The sequence below is a fragment of the Micromys minutus genome (assembly GCF_963924665.1).
Source record: "Micromys minutus genome assembly, chromosome: 5".
Taxonomy (NCBI): domain Eukaryota; kingdom Metazoa; phylum Chordata; class Mammalia; order Rodentia; family Muridae; genus Micromys; species Micromys minutus.
In genome coordinates, this window is record NC_137974.1 from 67,933,088 (window position 1) to 67,959,088 (window position 26,001).

The window sequence follows — 26,001 nt, forward strand, 5'->3', positions numbered from 1 at the left end:
AAGAGTCTAGGACTGGCTCAGAGCCCATAGGTTTAACCTTGGCCTCTGACATTATCAGAACCAACTTACTTATCTGAGACTAAATGGTTTACTATGGTAACCCTAGCAAAACAATATAAAACTCAATAATCTGGAGGCCAATCAAACAGAAATCCGTTCTGCACCGTTTCCTAAATCACCAGCAGATTAATTCAGCTAAGCAATCTACAGAGCCCAACCTAGACATGCAGATGACTCTGATGCCAATGAGAAACCCATGCTGAAAAGCCCATCCCCACCAAGCAAAGCTCATAATAGGAGAGGAAAAAAATAACCTCATGATACCTCAGGAAAAGTTAGTTTTCTCTCAAAGAAAAAAATTGAATGATGGATCTGAAAGTCATTCTTGTTCTTTCTGAAATGCTGTGTCCAACATGGAGAGCACAAGAAAACCGTCTTTGTGTCCTGAGGAACTGAGTTCTAATTTCAGTCTAACACAGAAGCCTTGTAAAATATTCCCCTACGCACGTTACTGTGCTGACAGAAGTACTATTTTAGACACTCTATGCAGAGTACTAAGCACTAGGCCTGGGTATGGTGGTGTGCACCTTTAATCCTAACACTCAGGAGACAGATCTCTCAATTCAACTCAAACAGGAGTTAGTACAGCAACCATGGAAGGGCGCTGGCTTGCTTCCCATGCATTACTCAGCCTTCTTCCTGTTTCTTACAGGAAGGTTGTTACAACCTGTAACAACCAGCCTGGGCTGGCCACACCCACAGTGGGCTGGGTCCTCCTCCATGAATCCCTAATTAAGAAATACAGCTTGATCTTATGGAGGTACTTTCTTAGTTAAGGTAACTCTAGCTGTGTCAAGGTGACATTAAACTATCAAGCATAGCATGTCTTTTAAAAGTATTGAAAACGTTTGATTTATATGGATGTATGAATACTTGTGTAGGGGTGGCCACAGGGGCTAGATTTCCTAGTGGTTGTGAGCTTCCTGATATAGGTGCTGACAACCCATCACTAGTCCTCTGCAAGAGTAGCAAGTATTCTTAACCACCAAGTCATCTCTCCAGAACTTATATACTGAATTATCTTAATTTTGGATTAAAACTTTCCGTTTCCCCACTCTTTTCAGAATCTTTATTTATTTAATGTGCAGGGGCACACAGTGGCAGTATGCTTGTGGAGGTCTGAGCACAACTTGCATAGGTAGGTCTTTCCTTTTACTATGTGGGTTTCAGGTCAACAGACTGGGAACAAGTAGCTTCATCTTCTGAACCATCTCACCAGCTCTCAAAACTAATGTCACTTGTGTTTAGGATGCATGATTACTACAATATTTTAAATTACACACCCTCACAAACTTCTACAGCAGTCCACCCATACTAGCTGTCTCTTTAAGTGGCTAGTGTGCTCTCACTAACTGCCCAGAAGTAGTGTTGAAGTAGTACACAGGATTGCCATGCATAGCTCTGAAGACTACCAAGATACCAACTCTCCATCGAAGCAACCGAGACAGCTATTAGCACTAAATAACTGCCAGGGGATGGACCTGAGAAAATGCAAGAAATGCTCCTCCATCATCCACACTGATCCTAAAACACTCCCTCAACTCAAAACTGTTTTAGAGTATCATATACGTGGAAGCACCTGAAACTGCAAGGCAAAGCTCAGAGGTCCCCCAAGATGAACTGGAGGCCACAGAACGAACTGCTCTCACAGAAACTGAAAAGCAGCCTGAACTCTTCCTCTATAGGATCACAGATACCCTTGGGATGCTGTTTACTGAGGCAGATGGAAACGGAGTTGGAGAGAGATGCCATACTCCTTGTCAGCCCCAGGAAGACAGAGGTCACCTTCCACTAAAGGAGGAAGCAACAGCAAGTTTCTGAATTCTATTTGTAATTTAGGAAGTACAAGACAAATGGGAACAGAACCCACAATATGACAGTCCAAACAATAACACCCAAACAATGACCAATATGACCTACAGAAAACAAACAACTTCTTGAAAGGCTCTTTGTTAGCATGTAGTATAACATTTTCTCATAAAACAAGAAATACTTTTCCTCTAGTACTGCCTAAATTTCATTTTCCCCCAGCTAAATGCTGTCTAACATAGTTAAACTTCCTTTTAAGGATCCATACTGTTATTAGATCTTCATACTCACTATAGTAAGAGGCTCACATTGTGACAGACATGGAAATTGATATCAAAGGAAGAAACAGCAGATTCATTCATGGTAATAGATAATTGGGAACTGAGATTAACATTTAGGAATTGCAACCAATAACAGAAGAATATCTAAAATGCAGTTAAATTTAAGTATGTCAATTAGAAATATTACAGAGATATTTTTAATGAGGTTAGATGGGGTTACCTCAATGCATCTAATAGCAGTGAATATAACATCCATGTCAATTTCCTTGGGTTTCTCTAAAGAAATAAATAGGAGGCCTTAAATAGGAGGAAGCCAATAATACTTCAGAATGCTGCTTTCTTGTGAGTAACAAAGTTCTTTTTAACAATCCTGTTTGTATCCCACTAAGCAGTAGAAAGATGGTCCCTCCTGGTGGAAGGAATGCTTAGCTTTCCTCAATTTCGATCTAAATTTAGAACTCTAAATTTACATAGCTTTGAGCTAATCTTGATCAAGACATAAACTACAGCATACATACTAAAAACAACCAGCTGGTGACATCTGGATTCGCAGGGTTTGTATCAAGTCTACTATCGGGTGTAAATTCTAGTCTTGGGATTAAGTATGCACTGGCTGGCTGACTGTGAATATCTGAGCAAGTCTGATTTCTTAGGTTTATATGCAGTTCCTTTACTGGCTGGCCAAGGCCATCTTGCTGGGCAAACCATGCTCAGTACTGGACCATAGCCTGCTCCAAATGGCCCAGCCACCTAGCAAGCACCAGCCTCTGAGGATCACCACCACTCAGAAAGCTTTTAACCATTTACTCAGAATCATTTGCATGGTCATCCCCTGAAGAGTCCTGCCACTCACCGAAAGGGGCGACTCACAGCAAAGCTGAGCTAGAGAGTTAGAGAACAAGCTAAGCACCGCAAAGTGTCGATCTAGAACTTTTTGCTGGCATTCCTCACTTCTCAAAGTAAACTCTGAATTTAGCATTTTACCAGCCACTTGGACACTGCATAAATTACACAAAATTAAAAATAGAGAATTAGACTCTCTTCTTTGGGGAAGAGAGAGAGGACAGACCTTTGAGAGGAAGGGGAAGAGTTATTTGACAGACATGTTTCTGGAAAGCTTTGTTCTCCGCTGGTGATACCAAACAGAGAGCAAACAGCAGAGTGAAATAAAAGCAAATGCAGGCACGTGTGACTTGTGCAGCAACTCCTACGCGAACAGCTTTAGTTATGCTACTAAGTAAGTTCTTCTACAAGTCTGCAAATTAATGTTTCTAGGTACACAAAATGTTCCAGTAACTATTCCAAGGTCGCAGAGAAGGGAATTAATGAAAAAGACAATGTGTTCAGCTCCATTGCTGGAATTTGCTCTTACAATACTCTAAACTCCACACCTGTGAATAACAATTAATGATCACGAAGCTGTAGATTAATGTGCCCACCAGAGGAAAAACGAGGAAGAAACATTGATGGGAAAAACTACACTTACTAAATTAACTACATTCAGTCTCCATTGTAATCAACAGTGTTTCCTATGAAATCCTTAAAGTTCTCACAGCCACAGCCACAAACACACGCATACTGTGAAGAGACTGTCTTCTGGTTTCTTTAAAGCTTGTGTTTATACAACTGACTAGTAAAAAGAAAAAGCAGTATTACTAATATTAGAACTGACATTTATATAGGTAGGCACTCTTTTTAAAAATCAACAAAAGGAACAAAAAGTACAAATTAAAAAAAAAAACCCAGTTAGTTATCCTGAGAGTTTGTCATGTTCCCTTCCTTCTGTACATGGGAATGGACTGAACAATGAACTTTTCATATGACAATGGAAAACTCTACCTCCATTATTAGTTGGACAATAGGAACATGGGAGTTATTAAAACCAGTTCATACAAACTTTTTACGAATATATTTAAGTAGAGAAATTCTAATCCAGCAATGTGGCTGCTGGCAAGGGATCCCATCTAAAGATATGATCTGGCAGATTACAGTCTGATCTGGCTGTAATACAACGGACCTTAGTAAACACCTTCAGTCCCTAATAGTGAAGGAAAGGTTAGTTTCTAGAAGGAAACAGCCATGTTTGAAAGTGACATCTAATGGAGGGGAAAGTGAGGCATCAGAGTTGACAGGACAGGACATGCTTAGTTCACACGGAAACTGAGGAAGGACAGGCTACTGAAGAGAGTGAGGGAAGGAATGACCACTAACAGAACAGGACAGATGCCTTTGAATATGTCACTCTACCACAAACCTTTAAGACTTCGGATGGGCCTAAGTTACAAAAGCCTATGGAACCACAATGATCATCTAGTGTCTAGTACAAGGACCTGCTCAATAGTGCTTGAAAAAAGAAATACACACATATATATGCATTATATATACACATATATGTATATCTTATACATATATATGTATGTATAAGAATGACAACTTTCTAGAAAACTGCTGTAAGAAATGCTGTTTGTCTTCTTGACATCCTATGCTTCCCTGTACTTATTATTCCATGACCAACTTTGATATCAGACCTGGATTCTAATTCAGACTTAAATCTGCTTTCTCAAATGGAAATAATTTTACAATGCCTATCTGAGAAACTAATGCTCACAATATACACAAACATGGTATCTGATGCATGATGTTCATTAAACAGCTAACAGTGTGACTTCTATCATAATTTTTAAATATTCTGTTTGAGACATATCTACTCCAAATACTATAGATCAAGTAAAACTAGTTACATTTTCAAGTGTATGGCCTGACAATATCTTCATGTATAGGACAGATGACTTTAAATGGAAATGGTAAACTCCAATTAAATCCAATGAAGATCTTTGTAAAGGCTGGGGAAATAAACAACTGAAGATTTCAATTAGAAACTTAATTTTTTTTTTTTTTTTTACTGACTTCACTTCGAACACTTTCCCCTGCTCACCTGTATGAGGGTTACTCCAAAATTATTCTACCAGCACTGTATCACCATATGGCAACGCAGTCATGAATTTTAAATAAAGGAGCTGGGGAAAGCCTGCATTCTAACTCTGTCCACCTGAACTGAGAACTCCTTTTAAGTCTTAAAGCTAAGTAAAGATGTGGACAGAGTCCACAGGCTTCCGGGGTCTTACACTGATGTTACTTATACACAAAGAGGGAGCAACTTCCAAGTCCATACCTTCCTGGCACCTTGTACACATCAATGGTCACATGTGACAGTCACCACTGTTCTAACAATAATTAAGAATGATGTCCTTGTCAACTACAGCACAGCCCAGAGAGGACTCAAAAGGGAACACCAACTCTAGGACAGACTAAACCACCTGTTGCTAAAGGGCGTGAGTAAAACTTAACAGAAATAATGTAACTGCCTACTGAGAACCCACTGCACCTGGTCCAACTCAGGCTTCTATATTCACAGGACACTTTAGAAATACTTTCTGTATTATGATTGGTGTGACAGAAAGCTATAAAAGGAAATATATGTTATAATTTTCTTAGAGCTGTTTCTTGGTTGAGAGATAATTCACAAAGTTGGTTTCATTAAAAACAAGAACTGTGTAGGAGTTTTATTTAAATATGAGATACCTTTAATGACAAAGTATACCTGGCACCTTTGTATTTCTGTATTTCTATTACAGAGGTTAATTTTTGTATTTAGCACACCCTTGATAACTGAACAGGTAGGTACATGTTAAAAACTGAAAATCTTTAAAATATGCAACCACTGTAGAGGTGCCTAACTAAGCTCTTGAAAACTTTTGTAAGAATGCCTGGATCCAGTAAGAATGCTCTCTATCACAGCCCTGCATCTGGTTCCTACTCATTCCTTAACCCTCTTCCTGACACTCAGAACAAACTGACCTCCTCACTTTAAAGCTGTGCTTTATCTCCCCTCACTTAAACAAACACATGCACAGATCACAAAGTTCACGAAGGAGTTTCTTCCTCGATACCTCAATTCAAAAACAAAGGAAATCCTCGCCTTTTATATCTCCTAAACAATCTCTCCTGCCCCATAAGACCCAAGGGACTCTAGTTTATAGAAACTAAAGTGAACTAAAGTCACTAAAGATAGAAGTCTCACAGTTCCTTTCGGGATCGACTCCTGGCAAACAAAGTGTTGGTCTCTTTTACATATTAGATGATCCAATGCCTGCTCATTGTGTCTGAACATTAACTAATCTAAGCTCTTTCATAGTCCACTACCATTCTAATAGATATAGTGGATAGAAACATGAAATTAAAGACATCAAACTGTTTAGCTTGATCTTAAGGGATTTAAGTACTAGTAACTTTATTGTTGCTACTCTATAATTAAACAAATAAAAATTATGCATTTACGTGGCGATTTTTGTCTGAGGTGGCCCTGAGCATGTTTAAACGAGGGGTGATTACAGATAGATTACTGGGTTGCCCACATTACTGCACTTTACAGGGAGAAACTCCGAGGAAGAGGGTAAATGATTTCTTCAGCTACTACTGATTTATGCTCTGGGTTCAAGCCTTTCACACTTAACTCTTCTGCCTGCTGTATAACAAAGATCCCTCATTTCATTTCAAGAAAATAAAAGTAGCTCAGTATAATATTAAGAATTTGTAGAAGGTGACTTTCTAATGGATATTTCCCTATAAGTAAAGAGACTGGCTTTTAAAGGAGAGCACACATCTTTGAGAAATAGCATCATTATTTGCATTTGAAAAAGCACTTAAGATGTAAACTGTAAGAAAAGCTCTCCACTTCATCCATGCTACCCCCTTTAAGAGAAGAGTTTAGTATGTAAGAGTAATGTAGTTTAATAACACCAGGTTCTACATTTTACGTGTAAGTCACTCTGAACAAGAAACTACTCCTTTCCCCCCTTGCCTTGGTATTTTTCTTATTAAACAGAAATAAAAAAAATGTAAGTCCTACCTGGCACAGATAGCATACGGAAGAACTTATTGTTTGTAGGCTGCTTTGAGATTCCAGAATGAAATACATAATCCAGTTGTTCTTCAGCCCTAAAATAAAGGCAAACTTCACTGAAAATAATTGCCCCAGCAGATACCTCTAGAATAGGAAACTACACCATTATTCACAGAAACTGAAGTTTCATTTGAATTAAATCTGAATCTAAATGGAGGGAAGAAAAGCTCCCAAATGTATTAAGTTCTATTGCCCAAATCAAAAAGACTAATACTTCTTTCCTGTTCCTCCTTGAGGAGCAGGTATCTTATTCTTGTTAGCAGAAACTGTATCCAGTTATTAAATAGAATAGGCTCAAAATGATGTAACCAACCATAATCGAGAGAGTAAACTACCAAATCAGTGGTTTTTTTATAGCAATTTTTTGTTAAGTTTCATTTCAGATTTGTTCCTGGACAACTGTTATTTACCGGAGCATCGACCTCTGGCAAATCTTAACTCTATATAAATGGCCAGATTGTCTCTCATAACATGACTGGTACATGTAATTCTTCAAGATCCAATAAAGTGAGCAGTCATTCTTTAGATAATTTCTGGAAAAGAAAGATGAAGAAACGGATTGCTCTGGGCATATCCCTAGCTTATGTAGAAAGCAGAAGAGACAAGGGATGTAATAAAAAGTAAAACAAATGGACCGAATAAAGAGGCTCCATCCATACAAATAGGAAAAAGTAGTTTTATGGATTACAAAACAAAACAGCCACATTAAAGAACTGAAATCGGTTCGGCATGAAGGTTAGGAGCTACTGGACAGAAAACAACCAGGCAGGGTACCAAAAGAGGTAAGAGTGAGGGCCTCTGAAAGGCAAGGCTGAACACAGAAAGGGCACTAAACTAAGGGATGCTTAACGCACAACAAAATGAGCAAAAAGCCCACCCTCCCACAAGTCAGTAACTAACAAAAGAGCTAGAACGAAGTGCCAAAGGAGGAAAATAGTGCCAACAGCGAAGAGCACTAGACGGCGACGGCCGAGAGATTATCGACTGGGGATGTAGAGTCGAGGGAAGCAACCCTCGCAGAGCTGGACCGTCATCGAGGGGCCACCGGGGCCAAAGGGCACGCGGGCGCGGGTGGAAGCGAATGGGGGTCATGGGGCCAGGCGGAGAGCGGGCAGGACACCGGGCGCGCCGCGCGGCCGGGAGTACCCGCCTGCGCGCCGCGCCCCTCGCGTCCCCGCCGACCTTCAGCGGGCCCAGGACCCGGCTCCGACTGAGGCCAGGGCGCCGGAGCCGGACGAGGCGAGGAGGCCGCTTCCTGTCCGGCTCCGCAGGGGAGATGGACCTGGCCCGGGTCGCGGGGCCGGGAGTCGCACGGGCAGCGAGGGGGGCTCACCTCTCAACCCGCGCGGCCTCGGCTGGCGCCTGTGCGACGGAGGAGCTCTGCGTCCGGCTGGAAGGCGTCCTTACCCAGGTCCGCACCATCCCGCCCCGGGCCCGCTTCACATCGCCATCGCTGCACCCGCAACCACCGCAAAGCCAAGAGCCGGATCGTCACTGGCGCTCGGCTCCCGGCCCCGAGCCGCCGGCGAGCATGCGCAATCGCCTCGGTCCCAAGGGAGCCCGGCCAGGGAGCGATACCTGCGTTCAACAGGTCCCGACCCGCGGCCCCGCCCCTGGTGCTCTCCCCTCCCCCTCCCGCTACGTCCCGCCCTCTCGGAGACGAGGACCCGCCCCCTTGGGCTCCAAGTCCCGCCCCCCCCAGGAGCCACAGTTGCTGCGGCCGCGCCGGCGCTAACCGAGATTCAAGATTTGTTCTCCCTTCCCGGCTCGCGCTCCCGAGTTCCCGCGAGAACGGGAGGCTTGCGTCAACAAAAAGCGCGAGCCCAGCCTGGGTGGGAGCTGGGGGATAGTGTGGACCCCTGGTTTAGGGTTAAAAGGGTCTGAAGAAGCACGAACGGACAGTCGAAGACTGAGATTTCTCTTGAAGTCATCCTTTCTCCTCCACGTCTTCTCCTTGTTGCTATGGCAAGGGCCGACCCCTGCGTCTCTTGTTGGGGTAGTGGGGCCGGTGCTGCCCCCAGCAGACGCTAATGGGGGGCCCATTCATGGTGTGGCTGTGTGTGCATGCTGATCCATTAGCTTCTTGATTGATGACATCTTAAGCTTTCGGGGTCTTAAGTTCCATTAACAGAAGACCATGTAAAATAGTCCTTCATTGATTAACTTCATTTTCTTCTTTCCCACTGTCCAACAGATTTTTTTTTTTTTTAATTATTTACACCCTGCTTACTGCCCCCCTCCAAATCACCCCTTCCCACAATCCTTCCCTCATCACCCCTCTCCTCCTCTGAGCGGTTGGGAGCTCCCTTGGGTATCCCTCCACTCTAAACCATCAAGTCTCTGTGACTCTAGGCACTTTCTCTCCCACTGAGGAGGGACAAGGCAGCTAGGGAGTAGAACATACCCCACATGCAGGCAACAGCTTTTGGATACCCCTCCCCCTCCAGTTATTCGAGCCCAGCATGAAGACCACGCTGCACATAAGCTGTGCATGTTGGAGGAAGGGGGGTTAAGTCCATCCTCTATGCTATTTGGGTAATGGTTCAGTTCCAGAGCTCCAAGGGTCCAGGTTAGTTGGTCTTCCAGTAGAGTTCCTATCCCCTTCGGGGTTGCGATCTTTCCTCCTGCTCTTCCATAAAAGTTCCCAAGCTCCATCCACTGTTTGACTGTGGGTGTCTGCTTCTGTTTGCGTCATCTGCTGAGTGGAGTCTCTCAGAGGACAGCCATGCTGGACTCCTGTCTGTAAGCAGAACCGAGTACCCTTAATAGTGTCAGAGATTGGTGCTTACCCATGGGTGGGTCTCAGGTTGGGCCACCAATTTTATAGCCCGTTAAAGGTTCTTCTGTATGTGACTACAGCAAAGTTGGGAATTTCAGCAACAGCTGAAAATTACCCTCAGAGCCACAACATTTCACACAACTCAAGATAAAATGCCCGGGGAAGGCAGAACACAGCTTGTGATAAATTAATTGGGAGAACAGAGAGTGGTGTCTCTTAGATATAATGTGAGGGAACATGATGCAATGATAACATGCCTTAAAATAGTTGAAAATGGCTAACATCGTGTATAATTTACTAGAACAAACATGAATGAATCCTTTCTGTCCACTTGGCAGTGATGATGTTGCCTTGTATCTTAGGCCTTTTGAAACCAAGTGTTAAATGTGATTTAACCATTAGTGTTTCTTCAGTTTCGGGACAAAATTTAAACAGGATTGGAATGCCTGTGTTACCCTGGTATAACATTTGCATAAATGACCCTTCTGGTACAGTCACTCTTGTCTTTTATAGACAGTGCCATACCTACTAAGACGGGTGCTCAACAGTGTGCAATGGTAATATGGGAAGTTATATTTGACAGCAAATATGAGACCAAGGAAAGCAAAGTTTAAGAACAACACTCTCGAAGCTTTGCTACAGGTTCAAAGGACAGAAGTATTAACCTCATAATGTTGTGATGTTACTTCATGACTTAATGGCTGTGGTCTGTCTAGGAAAAGAATGGTATAAGACAGTGACCATGCCAGTCCCCCAGTTAAAAAGAAAGAGCTCAACTGTGTTCGAGGTTCTCACCTGTAATTGCTGCACTAGTCAGGCTACAGCCAGCCTGGGCTACAGTGTGATACCTTGTCTCAATAAGTATATAAATTAATTTCTTTTTAAGCTAATAATGCTACTTGCATTTGGTTTTTTAAATGGAGATAGGTGAAGAGTGAGAAGGCTTTACTAATTAATCTTAGTGGACATATTAAGTCTATAGAAAACAAATGCAGTTTTATAATGCTTGTGCCTTAGTCTTCAGTAATATATTACCAAGAAAACCTTTATTTTTTTTTCTGCAAAGTGCTTTAATCAAGTGTAAAAAGCACTTGATTAAACTGCAAAGTGCTTTTTACAATGCAGTATGAAAAGGTTCAAACAGTTACTTCTGGATCGCAACTCAGATTATTTGGGTTTTCTAAGTGACAAAGCATCTGCTTGGATCAGGAGCTGTCAGACAGGAGACGCCCCTCCCACTACCACACTTCTGAATCACTCCAGTAGCGTGTAATTATAGAGTATCGAGTGACAGCAATGGCATGACTTCACGACTTACTCTCCTCTTCCTGTGCCTAGAGCTTGCAGTGGCTTTCTGTAATGTGGTATTTATGCTAATTACCACCAGCCTTGCAATGGCAAACACACCAGAGCAACCATCCCTTACTGCCTATGGTTCAAGCCTTATCTCAAAAATCTAGCCAGTTCCAGCCTAGGATCTGTGGCTACATCAGACTGCTTTTCTTAGGCTGCATGATGAACCGTCTTCTTCAGGATAGCTGCAAACAGACCTCTGCCCACTTCCCCTTTCCCTTAGTGCAGTGATTTGTCTCTCACCATCTAGGTTCTGGCCTCTCCTCTGGATGGATTTTCCAAGCCTAGAACCCCCAGTCTTACTGGCTGCTTTCCTGTGTCTCCTGTCTATGTCATTTCCTTTCGCTGTTTGTGTTTCCAAATACTTCTCTATTTCAAAGTGATTTTCAACTCCAAGGAAAAGCCAGACTTGGAAAAAAAGGAACATTACTTCTAGTGAGACTAGAGAAAGGGATTCAGAACAAACTATCAATGGAAATAAAGGAGGATTGTCAACTTTAAATTATTTGATGCATGACAGTATTTGCGAATATTATCTAAAACAGTCATGCAACAAATAATTTCAAATTAATATTTAAACATTAATTTATTATAAATTAAAATCTGCATAAAAGAAAACATTCTTACCTATATCAAGTAAAACTACTACCATTTTATGTGTATCACTTTTCATATTTGTTTAACATCAAAATTCAGTGTTCTTGCCTTTTTTCAGTTGTATTTTTTAAAGTTGTATGCTTCTTTTCAGTTACTTCATGAATTCATTACTTAATTCAAAAAGTTGAAATGTTTTAGAAGATCTGTGACCTTATTAAATGTTTACAGCTATCTGACTTATAAACTGAATAGACTGTATCATGGGTGTTTTGGAAAACTTCTTCTTAAAAAGACCCTTTTACAAAAGAAAAGGCCCATGCTTCTGAGTATTTATTTCCCTAAATAGCTTAATTGAGTTTCTAGGGCAATATTTATGATTATTGCTTGCAGTCCCTTGAAAATGCTTACAACTCTAATCTCGAGCGTCCATATAGAACACAAATTAAACACTTAAAATTATTTTCTATAGAAAAGTTCCTTACCGTATTAGGTTTGACGTTGGAACCACCATTATGAACACAGTAGCTGGAAGAGCCACAGCAATGAAATTATACTGTGATACACCAGTTATCATTAGGCTTAATTTTCCTTATTGCCAACCACAAGTGTGTTCATTCTTACATTCTTTTTGAAACGTATCAACTTACATTTGATGAATTTATTATCTAGGGTGCAGAGAAAGAAAAACATACAGTATCATGAAAAACAATAATCTGGTTCTTAAATTTTTCCAGCCAAATTCTCAAAGGCCCCAGCCTTGATTAGCTTCCAGGGTAGTCAAGTTCAAGGTAGCATGACTGTTGACTAAAATGCAGTTACATCTTGAAAGACTATTTAAATTACTTGTTTAGTTAATTCAGTCAAAAATGCAATTTCAACTAATCCTGGTCAGGAGCAAATTGTTGGCTTCTGGATGAGTCTATTTGTAAAAACATGAAGAATAAATTTGCCACATGCTTGCTTTTGCAGGTTAAGGGAAAATACTCGATGTGATAGGCTTTCTTTTTTTGTATCATCACCAGAGAATATAAGACTAGCAACTAGAGGTATGTGAGTGCATGTGAGTGTGTGTGTGCGCACACATGCTATAGCATTCACCTTTAATCACAGCACTTGGGAGTCAGAAGCAAGCTTGTGAGCTCAGGGCCAGCCTGGTCTACATAGTAGGTTCCAGACCAACCAGGCCACATAGAGACCCTGTATTTAAAGGGGTGGGGGAGAGAATTAATTGTAATGAATTTGCTATTCATTTAAAAGTATTTTCCACTCATTATTATCTTGTCTTTAGATGATTCTATGAAGACTGTTGTGATTTTCATGTATAGATAGGACATTTTACAGGTGTCCTGTAACCATATTTCTCCATTTTACTTTTACTGAGTAAGTCCCAGAGCTCCAGTGATCCATGGTGACTACAGGTAATAATAATTAATATGCTAAAACCTTTCTGAGATCACATCTATGTTTTGATCATATACAACAATATTCTGTGTGAAATGCTGGATATGTTGATTAACATAGCTGTAGTCTTTCACTATATGTTAAAATATCACATTGTATACTGTGTATATGACTTTTGTATGTCAATTATAAAGCTCCCTGCTTTTTTCTTGCTTTTATTCTTCTCCCAACATTTCTGTGCCCTCTCCTTTTCTTTCCTAGTAGTATCAGATTTATATCAACTTTGTCAAATAAGTGGGGAGGTTTTCTTAGTTATATCACATAGTGAGAATATAAGATAATTTACTGCTTTACCCATATAACTCTAGTCATCTTTTATTTCCCATGCTATCATAATTGTTCTTCTTATGTCTTCTTGTATTTGTTAATTCAGTCATAGAGCATATGTTTATTAAGAGAATAGTCAGAATAAAGATTATGACAAAAAGATCCATAGATGATAATGGATTCATAGATTTAATGGATATATTTATATAGTGTATATATACACATGTATCTGTACATATGTGTTTGTATGTGTATCTGCACATTGAAAGCCCTCCAACCATCTGTGTCCAATGTGAAAACATTATTTTTCCTTATCATGACTTTTAACAACATCACCCACTACTCTGCCACTGAATCTTGATACTGCTTAGATTATAAATTTTACTGACTTTTGGTGAAATTCTATATTTCTTGTTGTTTTAAAATGTTGCTTTTGAAAATTTTGTATCATTTTGTTTCAAGAATAGTAAACAACTGTGTCAAACAACTGTTGATGTCAGTATGTTTTTTTCTATATGTACAAACCAAACCAGTCATAAATTTACTGTGCAGAGTACATGCTAGTAGTACTAATTTTCTTCAAAAAATATTATAGGGGGCTGGAGAGATGGGGTTATGAGTATTTGTTGCTCTTAGGGGGTCCTGGGTTCAATTTCCAGCACCCACATGGGTTCCAACACCCTAGCCACCCATAACTCCAATTTCAAGGGACCTGATGCCCTCTTCTGACCTCTAAAGGCATCAGGCACATTCTTGATGCATATACAAGCATGCAGGCAAATACCCATACACATAAAAAATAAATCTTAAAAGAATTACTGTATATCCAACATAATATACTTACCAGTAGTTTTGTCTCTCATGACAAATGCAACATAATAATTCTTCAGAACAAATGACTCCCTAGGTTTTGGCTCAGCCCTGGGAGAAAAAAAAATCACAGTCTAAAAGTTCAGCTATAAAATGAAATATTGGCAACATTATAGAAATTTTGTGAGCATCATCATACACAGAACATACAAGTTGTCTTTGGCTTAACATGTATCATGCTAAAAGAATTCAATAGAAAATTAACTATCATTTGATTTTAGAACCTTTTTTTCCTAAAATAAATTTTCTTTTGTCTTGACCTTTAGGATATTCAGCTGTGTTTGTGTTTTTATAATTTAGCAGAGTCCTTACTTCTCAAGCAGATGAGAATCTGTTATGGGTACTTCCGGTCTAATTGCGGAGGTCCCTAACCTGCTGTTCCTCCCCACCCCCACCCCACCACATCCTCCACCCAACTTTCAGGTTCTTCTCCATATGCATGTTTGGTGGGAGAAGAGGATGGAGAGTCTACCACTTGGCATGCTTGCACAACCAGCTTCCAGAAAGAAACCGAGCCAGTGAGTCAAGCTTTTTAGAAAGAGAGCCGCATAGTCACGGTGCTCACGTCACAGCACTCACGACTTGTCTACCAGGAGCAAAGGAACAGCTCATTTTTCAGTCCTGTTTCATGACAACCTGTCACTTTGGCTTTCTCACTTCCAGACTCTCAAAGTCAGAAGGCGGCTTTGTGCTGTCAAGCCTTCAGGGCTTCAGCAAGACTGAGGTAAGCCAACCTGACCTTTTATAACAATTGTGGCAATGTGGCACAAAAGGGAAGGATACAAACAATGGAGCCGTAGCAAACACTGTATCTTTCTGTGTGGGAGGCACTCAGCCTTTGAAGTTGGAAACCCTAAGACAGATTTTTCAGGATGTTCAGCCTGTAGCTGCGGCACCCAGGGCAGATTGCTGGTTGCTAAAATATGAACACAAAAACACCTGACTCACCAAATTATTTCCTAGAATAGTTAGCTGGGTGGAGGCTCAGCAAGTTAATAACTAAACCCAACCCTCAAGTCTGTTGGCCAAGGGCATATTTAAGCTTAATGATGCTGTATCCACCCAGAAAGATAAACGAGCCTTTGATATCCTGCTCTGGAGACTAGGAAGAGGAAAATGACTCATTAGACACCTGGGACATAGTGGCCTGCACTGGAGATATTTTGAAAGGTGAGCTGAGGAGCTAAAGCAGTCTTCCAGAGACAGCTCTAAGTAAAGCCTGAAGCAGATGATGATTCAAAAAATGAGACTGTCAAACATTGTGCAAGAGAATCCTGAGAGTGAGCCAGTTAGCATTTCCACTGTGAATGTGTGAACCGAGTGGTATGCGGGCTTGGGAAAGGAAAAACTAGTTAAACACGTCCACAGCCCTCAGATGTTTGCTGTCTGAATGCTCTTATATTAAATCACCTAAAGTATGTGAAGTGTCTGCCTCAGTCTCTGGCAAGGACACACCATACGAATTTCTCGATTTGCCTATTGTCTTACTTGCTTTGGAGTACTCTAAGATAGTATTTTGATAGAATCTCACACAAGTTTATAGTTCTGGGTGAGCCACATCCAAGTCTCTGTGTTGGTTTTTGCTATTAATAATTAACAAGCATGACAGCAAGTTCAGCCATCTGTACCACTTTCTGCCATATGGTTGAGAATTATTTGGGGGCATGAAGCACTTTAGAGTAAATACTCTTAGCTTACTTCGACAGAGTCACTATAATATTGCTAAAGCAAAAGCTGCTTGTATAGAGACAGAATACACTGTTTTAAGACATCACTGGCAATTGTTTGTAGCTATAATATGTACTTTTGAATATTAAACTGACCGTATTAACATTTTAAATTTGGAGCAGAAGTTGGGCATGGTGGCATATGCCTGCAGTCTCACCCAGCACTCAAAGCAGGAGGAGCAGGAATTCAAAGTCATCATTGGCTAAACTGTGAGTTTGAGGCTAGTTTGGGAAACATGACACTTTATCTCAAAAGAAAAAAATTGAGAGAATCTTTCTGGTCCTATTACTGAGAAAATAAATGATACACGATATTAATAAACCAGAATAAATTTCTCGCCCTTCCATAAAATTGTTCCCTAGTTCAGAAGAAATAAGCCCACAAGTATTATTAAAAGTAATTCTTTCAGAATCAGGGTAGCATACACGCTATATATATATATATATATAAAATTCTTGCATCTCTGGGATCTCTGGGGTCTCTGTATGGGATCATTTACACTTCACTAGATACCACCAATATTTTGTCAGAAGCATTAGATTATGCATCACTCTCTCATGCTTTCCTGAAAAGGTCCTCATTTCTAGAACAAGCTAGAATCTCGTCGATCAAGCTGTGGGTAAAACCTCTAAAGTTTTATTCAGCTGAGTGTGTGTGCCACTTGGATAGGTCACAGTCTTACACTTCTGAGACTTTTTTGAGTCGTACACTTTTGTAGTTTTCATTTACCCCCTCTTCTCCAACAAACACCTTTTTGGGCAAGTTTATCACAACAGATATAACCCAGTAGTTGGGCCAGTTTGGTTACAGACAGGATGCAACTTGTAGGGAGAGACTGGCGCCAACTGAGGGGCACATCTGCCTCTTTCCTTGGCTCCTCTATGCATGGCTGCAGAAACAGGCCAGTGTAATGCAGGACCTCCAGAAGCTGTGGCTGACACCAGCATCTCTGTAAGAAAGAGATCCAGGTACCCAGTAAGGGACAGGGCGTAGGATAATAGGAAGAATGCTCCCAATAAACTGGAGAAAGGTAGCCAAAAGAACTCAAGGACCTGGAAACTTTTCTTATGCAGAGACAGTGTGAGGATGTGAATGCCTACAGAGGAAGGAACTGCATTGTTAAATAAGCCAAGTCTGCTTGTCATTCTGTGGAAGACAACTAAAACCAGAACAAAAAAAACCACCTATGTTAAATAACTCAATAACAGGAAACAACACAATAGAAACTAGAGAATTCTAATGTGGAAAAAAAAAATCTAAGAAGCTAGAACAAAAGTGTCCAAAATATTAATTAAAATCATGTGTAATTCAAATTGAGAATAAACACAAGGGGAGTTTTAGCCATTTAGGAAATAGAAGAATCAACCACTTGCTAGATTTTTCAAAAAAATGTCTATAGATTTTTAGTATTTTCATCTTCGACTATATCTAATCTTTATATTGCAACTTTTAATTTTTTAAGGTTTTTTTGTATTTGTTTGCTGTTTTTTGTTGTTGTTTTGTTTGAGACATGGTCTCTAGGCCTCTTGGCCTCTTACAGCCTTGCTCTTCCATCCCTACCCCTCCTCTTCCCCTTCCCGTCCCCCCTCTCCTTCCTCGTGCTCATGGCCGGCCTCTACTCCTCTCTTCCTCCCTCTCCCTCTCTCTCTCTCTCTCTCTCTCTCTCTCTCCCTCTCTCTCTCTCTCTTCCTCTACCACCCTCTTAACTCTCCCATGACCTGAATAAACTCTATTCTATACTATACCGTGTGTGGCTGGTCCCTCAGGGGGAAGGGATTCCCAACATGGACCCCCAGAGGCATCTTCCTTGCCCTGAGGTCTCGCCGCACCTCCATGGGCCATATGCCCCCCACTCTCTTCACCCTTCCCCTAACATTGGTGCTGAAACCCCGGACGTCATCTTTTCACAACATTGGTGCCCTGTGACTTTTCCTTTCAGTGACTTTTCCTTTCAATGGTGCCCCATCATCTTTTCCTTTCAGTCTCTCTATGTAACATTGGCTGTACTGGAATTTACTATGTAGTCCAGGCCAGCTTCAGAGAAACCCACCCACCTCTGCCTCCTGAGTGCCTGGCTGTATTGAAACTTTCTTTAACATAGATAATAGCAGCAAGGTTTCAAAGAATCAAAAGTGTTACTGTTAAAAAAAATCTGAAGAGAACCAGTGAGCTGTGCCTCAGGATAAGGGGTATATGTGTCCTCTTTTACTTTAGACAAGTCAGAATTTGGGTTTATTACTATTGTGATGTAGAGATGGCATGTATATGATGTGGTATTAGAAAGCCATTTTGATGTAATATTTAGTAAGAACACTTCTGAATGTCATTTGTACCTGCATCTGACCTAGGTAAAGACAGGCAAGAGGTCTACTGAAGTGATCGTTTGTCACACAAGGTGAGCACTGATGGAAAGTGTTAAGAATAAGGTTCTTTGCCACAGAATCTAATTGATCACAGCAATCTGAAGATACAAAATGCATAGAGCACATTTTCTTTTTCTTTTTTCTTTAGATACAAAACAGTTCTAAAACAGTTTGTGGTGTTATCATGAGCTCACTCTTTCTCTTTTTCTCTCTGTCTTTCTCTCCTTCATTCCTTTTAGCTGTTGAAAGAGAGGTGTTTACTGGGGGCAAAGAAACGCCTGCAGCAGACACACAGAGCAAGACTCTCTGCAAGTCAAATGGTTCCTTTTTCTCTCGCAGAGTGAGCCCATCTCCCATCAAGTCCAAGTCCCCGTGGGATCTGAATGTCTCACAAATTAAATGTAGATCTTTACACCTTTTTTTGAAAACAGACACTTTACTTGATTAGCATGCATAAAACAGGAAGCAGTTTTATGGCTTTAGCAGGGAGGCCTTGTGCTGGCTGGTTGTGTCAACTGGACACAAGCTAGAATCATCACAGAGCACAGAGAAAGGGGCCTCAGTTGAGGAAATGCCTCCGTGAGCTCCAGCTAAGAACAAAACCTTCAGCTATTTACTAGCTTTGTCTGCTAGAGGCCTGCTGGTCTCCATTTGCTCCTAATCAGCCTCCCTTCCATGGTTAGGGAGAGAAAGCCCCAGAGCAGCCTTTCATAGACCTCCCATTAAGGATTTGTTTATTCCAAAGAATTTGTCTCCAAATTTTTATTTATAAATTCCACCTTAGAATTTTAACTTTAATTCTTCTCATTCCCCTTTTCTTCTTCCCTACTTACTTTGATGCTCCAAGTTCAGTGTCTTGCCACCCATACATTAACCATTTATTGAAACTCTTTTGTTGTATTGGACATTGAATCTAGGGCCTTATACTAAGAAAGAACTTTGCAACCGAGTGACAAACCCCTACTCTTAAACCCTACAATGTTTGATGAATAGCCATTCAAGTATCTAATAAACTGTGTTTTTTAAATGGTCCCTGAAGAGATTACTTGTTTATATGTAAAACAGTTTACAACCAAGTGTTTATTGTCAGAGTTTATTGAAAAGAACTGTGTCTCTTTGTATAAAGTTGTCCTGGGATGCCTTACAGTGTCCTTTATGTTAGCAGCAGCGAGTGTAAGAGCTTCAGGTCACAGTCTAGTCTCACAGGCCTTTATACTAAGTGTAAAGGCTCAGGTGGCAGACTGACTTTTCGGCCTGGTACTTTCTATAGCTTTGTTATGTAACTGGTTATCTAATCTTTCAGAGTAGCCAGAAGAAAGGTTGTTAAAACAATGATCTTTCAACCTTGCTTTCTTTTTCCAAAAACAAACTTACAGGTTAATCAGCATACCCAAAGTTTCCTTCTCATTAATTGTTTTTAAATTCTAGGAAATGGGACTTAGTACGCGCTGATTGAGGTTTTAGTTTAGGAGTAAATTCTTTCTTTCCCACCTTCTGATACTCATCCATTTAAACATACTTTCTTTGAGATTGTCCTACAACATGACAGGTTTTGCTCTTCTCCATCCAGTTCCCCCCTCCCCTCTTCAACTCTCTTTCAAATGCATGGCTTCTTCTTTAAACACTGTTACATATATACACATAAATGCAACATACCATGTCTGTTTAGTGGTTTCCCTGTATATTTAGGGCTGTTTGGGTTTGGATAATTTGTAGGGAGCTCATCCCTAGAGCAAGCTGACTGGGCTTCTCTCAGAAGCTAGGAATTGCCTATAGCTCTTTATCTAGGACAGTGGTTTGGTTCTCAACCTGTGGATCTTAACCCCTTTAGGGGTTCCCTAGGATCATTGGAAAAGACAGGTATTTACATTAGGATTCATAACAGTAGCAAGATTACGGTTATGAAGTAGCAACAAAATAATTTATGGTTGGGGGTCACCACAACATAAGTAACTATATTAAAGGGTCACAGCATTAAGAAGGTTGAGAAGCACTGATCTAGGAACAGGGTCTTGTGAGAGGACTCAGTGGCGTGTCATTCAGTGATCTGTGGGTTTTAAGCAACCAGATTTCATGAGGTACAGCGTTCCTGACACAGAAGACTCCAGTTCACTGGAGATGTCCTATCTTTGGCTCCTACAATATTTCTGTTCCCTCTTCCTTGGTAGTCTATGAACCTTAGAGGTTAGAATTGTGTCATTAGAGGTATCTGTTGGGATTCTGTAAACCCCACCCCTCAGTTACCTGGCAACAGCCAGGTATGCTCCTCCCCAGTGACCTGACACTATAAAAGGTGCTGCTTGACCCCTCCTCTCTTGCCTCTTGCTCTTGCTCTCTTGCAGCCCATCTCTCTCACCCCATCCCTCCTCTTCCCCTCCCCCCCTCCACGTGCTCATGACTGGCCTCTACTCCTCTATTTCTCTCTTCTCTCCCTCTCTCCCTCTACTACCCTCTTAACTCTCCCATGACTTGAATAAACTCTATTCTATACTATACTGTCGTGTGGCTGGTCCCTCAGGGGGAAGGGATTCCCAACATGGGCCCCTCAGAGGCATCCCCCTTGCTCCCAGGCCTTGCCGCACCTCCATGGGCCATATCCCCCACTCCCACTCTCTTCATCCTTTCACTAACAGTTATCAGTTAGTCTAGGTTGATATCAAGGTGATAAATGACTGGACAGTAGAGAGTGGGGAGGGGACAAAGTTTTTGTAAGGTGAGAGAGAAGAAGAAGGGGAGGAAACAAGATGGAGCTGGAGGGGGAGGTTCTAGAACCAGGTGGTTTTAATTGGTGATAGGTAGATATGATTATTTCAAAGGGCTTCTATGGGTCAACTTGTTTTATCTAGGTGGGCAGTTTACAGTTTTGTCAACTGGTTGCAAGCTTATTGTGTGGATGGATTGTTGATTAAGAATTTAACATATAAATCTATTTGATAATTATTAATTGTTGAGTCATGATTTTACTGGGCTGTGGAGGACAGTGTGTGAGAGCAATGGCTGAGAGGCATCTGGAACATGTAGATCTGGCTCTGTTGTTGAGAGCACACATGGGGCCAGCAAAATTAGATGTGTTTGTGTGCCAAGCATGGTAACTATCCTCCTAGAGAACCATGAAGAGAGGATGGCTAAAAAGAAGCAGCTGGGAGAGGGCAGTTTGCAGACCTTGTGGGTCAACTAGTACTTGGGGGCAGTGTGGAGCCGCTGAGATGAAGATACCCTGCAGTGCCATGTGGCCCTAATGGTACCAACACTAGAGCAAGATAAAAGGTTACCATTTTTATTTTTATCGCAGCAAGTTAGGGTTGTGCAGACCATGGTCAGTTGTCCCATGCAGCTGGACCAATTGTGGATTTTGTGATGGTTTCTATCTGCTACAGAGAGAAACTTCTTTGGTGAGGTTTGAAAGCTATATGTATCTATAAATATAGGATAATTATTTGAATGCAACAAGATATTATACCAGTTAGAAAAGGGGGTAATAATAGTAGGTTCTCATGTAGGTCTATGACTTTACCAGCCATGGATAATTGGCTAGGTTTATAGCACCAGGAATAAATTCCCTCCTACTGAGTAGGCCTTACACCCAATTGGATGGCTATTGGCTACTCCTATGATACAGCATCCTTGGGTATATCTTGCCATACTGCTTAGTTTGTGTTTGATAAGCTTTACAAATGGGGAGGACTGTTGATTATTCTTCTTGTTTGGTACCTGTTAGAGCATCTTTTGGACACTATGAGAAGTATTTTTCAGAGAGAAGGCTCTGAGGTCAGATCCAGCTTTATTCCTCTATGTGCTGGTTCTGCAGACCAGAGATTCAGCAACAGGGTCATACCTTCAAATTTTGAGAGGCACCCAAGAAAAATGGCAATAATCTGTTTTATTTGGGGGAGTCTTTGATTCTCTTAGCAACTTGAAAGAAGGTTCCTGATAGTTTTGTTTGTTTGTTTGTTTTTAGATAACCTATGGGTTCTGTGAGGATTATTATCATCCCAAGTGACATAGCTTCATTCAAAATATATTACATACTTTAAGTAAACAAAAGATAAGCTCCTCTGTGCACTTTTGAATGTTCTTCATGTTTTTTATCCCTCTTCCTTCTCCTCCCCAGTAATGTCCCTCACACCCATTGTCCCCTTCCTAGCCTTCTATCTTATTAGAGTGCCACTGCCCCTTTCCTGGCTTTTGCAGTGACTCTGGTACAGCTGAAGATCCACACCTCCAATCCATAAACAAGGAGAGCATGCAGCATTTGCCTTTCTGGGACCTGGGATAGTCAAAGCAATGGGTTTGACTAAGCAGTTTATACTTGTTACACGATACAGCTCCTAAACATTTCTCCAAAGGAAATGAAGTTAAGCATATGAAAAGATTTATGGTGACCATTTTTACATGGCATTATGCATAATAGCTGATGTATCCAATTAGGTGTTCCCAACGAATGAATGAGTAGAAAAAATTTAATATATACACAAATAAAGTTTCAGTCTTCCAGGAAGGAGAACGGTGCAGCATCATGTGTGGTCTTCTTAAGCAGAAAGGGCTCAATGGTTTTTGCTACATTCACATTCTTAAGCTATGAGGCAAATTAGTAGGTGTATGATTATGCTGCTGATGTTGATGATATATGCAAGTGGTATGTGTGTGTGTGTATTTGTACGTATATGTGCATGTATGTACATGTGTTGAAGCCATAGTACAACCTCGGGTACCATTCTCAGAAATGTCATCCACTTGTTTTGAGACATGTAATCCCATAAGCTTGGAGTTTACCCCTTAGGGTAGACCATCAGGCCTATGAGTCTAAGGGAGTCTCCTGAGTTCAGCCTCTCCATTGCTAGAATTCCAAGCACATTACAGGGGCTTTGGCTTGCAAATTCTTTGCTGAGTAAGTCAACTCTCCTGTCTGTTTGTTATTATTACTGTTGCTGCTGCTGTTGTTATAAAAATTTCTATAAATTATGCTCTCATTAAGGTTAATTCAATTATTCAGTCTAAACACAGCACCTTGTGTTAAGTTCCTATTCTTGGGTCAGAAATCAGCCACAGGAAGTGGGAAGCATGTAGAGAACTCATTGTCTCCAACTCTGATACCAATTAGAAAACCTTTAAGACCATGGTGGCACACGCCTTTAATCCCAGCACCCTGGAGGCAGAGGCAGGCTGATCTCTGAATTTGATACTAGCTTGGTCTACAAAGCATGTTTCAGGATGGCCGGCCCGGGATACATAGAGAAACCCTGTCTCAAAAAAAAAAAAAAAAAAAACCAAACAGACAGTGAAACCAAAGCAACTGCGGGGGTGGCGAGGTGGCTCAGTAGTTAATAAGCACTTACAGTCTTCCAGAAAATCCACGTTCAGTTCCCAGCACCCACATGGCAGCTCACAGCTACCTGTAACTAGTTCTAGGGCGCACGACACCTTCACATGGATGTGTGTGCAGCCAAAACACCAGGGCACAGATTTTTTAAAAAAGAAGTATATTTTTAAAGACTATGTATAGACAAAATATAAATAAAAAACCTTTAGGTTCATGATGGTTCTATTACTTTGTTGGTGTTGCACACACACACACACACACACACACACACACACACACATCCAGCATTCAGGAATTTCTCTTGGTGTCAAAGGATCACTAGTTCAGTTCCAATAATGGATGATTAATCAATGGTTGTTTTCATATATTAATACTTTGGTTGATATTTTAATTTGGTCTCTGGATCAAGCACAAATAATCAGAGACTGAGATATTCTCCCAGTGACAAATGAGAGTCTTTACCCCTGTGGAAAAAAATCAGAAAATAACATCTCTCCTCTTTCAGGAAATATATTATTGCTCTATCTGTGATTAGGAAACCATGGAAACAGTATCTGGAAACATTGCTGGAACTAGAAAACTCAAACTATTTTGGGACTGATGATTTCAACTCCAACCAGAGCTGAACCCATCAGTCATCTGGAACCAGAGTGATGATATATTTAGCGCTGAATGGATCTCGGCAACTTGTGACCAAATGACTCCCAATTAAACTTCACAACAGCCCCGGGGTGTGAGTCCTCTGAGCCAGGACAAGGGTAAATATTTACACAGCCTCAACACACAGCTGCATTCTATTAGTTTACTAGTGCATGTGAAGAGACCGAGCTCATGTCTAAATTAGGAATGCCTGATAGCTTCGGATTTGATAAACTAAATTTATCTTTTAAAGACATCTTGAAGATTTATTGTCCTTAAATTATGCCTTTGAGTGTATATCTGTGTGTGGATACGTGCGCATCACTCCTGTGCCCATAGAGATCTGAAGCACTGAATCCTCCGGAGATGGAGTTACAGACAGTTGTGAACTCTCTCCTGTGGATATTTAATCCACACTCGGATCCTCTGGAAGAACAGTATGTTCCCTTAATCACTGAGCCATCTCTAGAGCCCTCAATACACATCAAGGTCTTTACTGTGAAATATAGCATGTACGTTGAGATCCAAAACGATGGACCAAATATTTTATTTTTATATTTATATTTAATCTGAAATGTTGAGGTGAGAAACGTAACTTTCACCCAGATCCAGGGGCACAACGTGCCCAGCACCCTAGTGGGGGCTGCTTGCTCCTCATGGCAGTCCCTTCTCAGAGGGAACCGCCAGCCCAGGAGTTTTGCCCATTCGTTTCTAATTTTATAGTCATCTGTGAGCGCCTCTTGGTGTTCAGTTTTAATGTTCCATTAGTGCTTGCACAGGTGCGAACCTCAAATGCAGAAAGACAAATGGACCAGCCTGTCCTCTGCTCCCCAAACACTGTCATTCTCTTTCTGGTGTGTGGTGCACAAAGAATACCGTCTTCGAGCTTCCTTCTCATAGTCCCCGGATGTACCAGACTTATAGGGATCCAGGAGGACCGGCTGAAGGTGTGAGTGAAAAAAACGTGATATAAGGGTTCTGATTGGTAATTTTCAATCGGAAGTTTAAAGAGCATCCTTTGTCCGTATTTAAAATGCAAAATCCTAAGCCTCTTTGGATTCACCGAGCCTGGGAGCTTACATGTTTATCAAGCTCCTATGTATTGAAACCAGGAGACAGGTGATAACTTAAATCCCCTTCATGGGATGAAGTTGGGATTTTTAGAACTTAAACATCTTTTATCACAGCTAAGTGATATCTTTGTTTCAAGGTCCTATAAATTTACCAATAAAAGCAAATGTATTAGGTATTGTAATTCAATATTCTAAATATACGTTGGTTACTATTACTATGAGTAGGCAGTGACAAAGGTCTAAGGAGCCAGTTATCAACATAGCTTGAGATTATTCCATGTGCAGAAACAGAATTCAAAATATTGTCCCCAGTGAAACTGTATTCACATCATTAAAAAACTGTTAACACAGGATAACAGCACAAAGGGGCCTAGCTTTTCTGCAGGACCCAGCACTGTTAGTGGGTAACAGCAGACAAGTAACAGATAGAAAGCGATG

At 41.0% G+C, this 26,001-nt stretch overlaps 1 protein-coding gene across 2 annotated transcripts in view; it reads right to left on the reverse strand.

Annotated features, from left to right (window-relative positions):
• Positions 1-8,658, reverse strand: part of FAM135A (family with sequence similarity 135 member A) — a 68,755-nt gene extending 60,097 nt beyond the window's left edge. For both annotated transcript variants that reach the window (XM_080916954.1, XM_080916962.1), the window contains exon 1: positions 8,447-8,658. In XM_080916954.1, the coding sequence (XP_080773080.1) occupies positions 8,447-8,535 (89 nt within the window). In that variant the 5' untranslated portion in view covers positions 8,536-8,658. The remainder of the gene's footprint in view (positions 1-8,446) is intronic.
• Between the last annotated feature and the right edge of the window lie 17,343 nt (positions 8,659-26,001).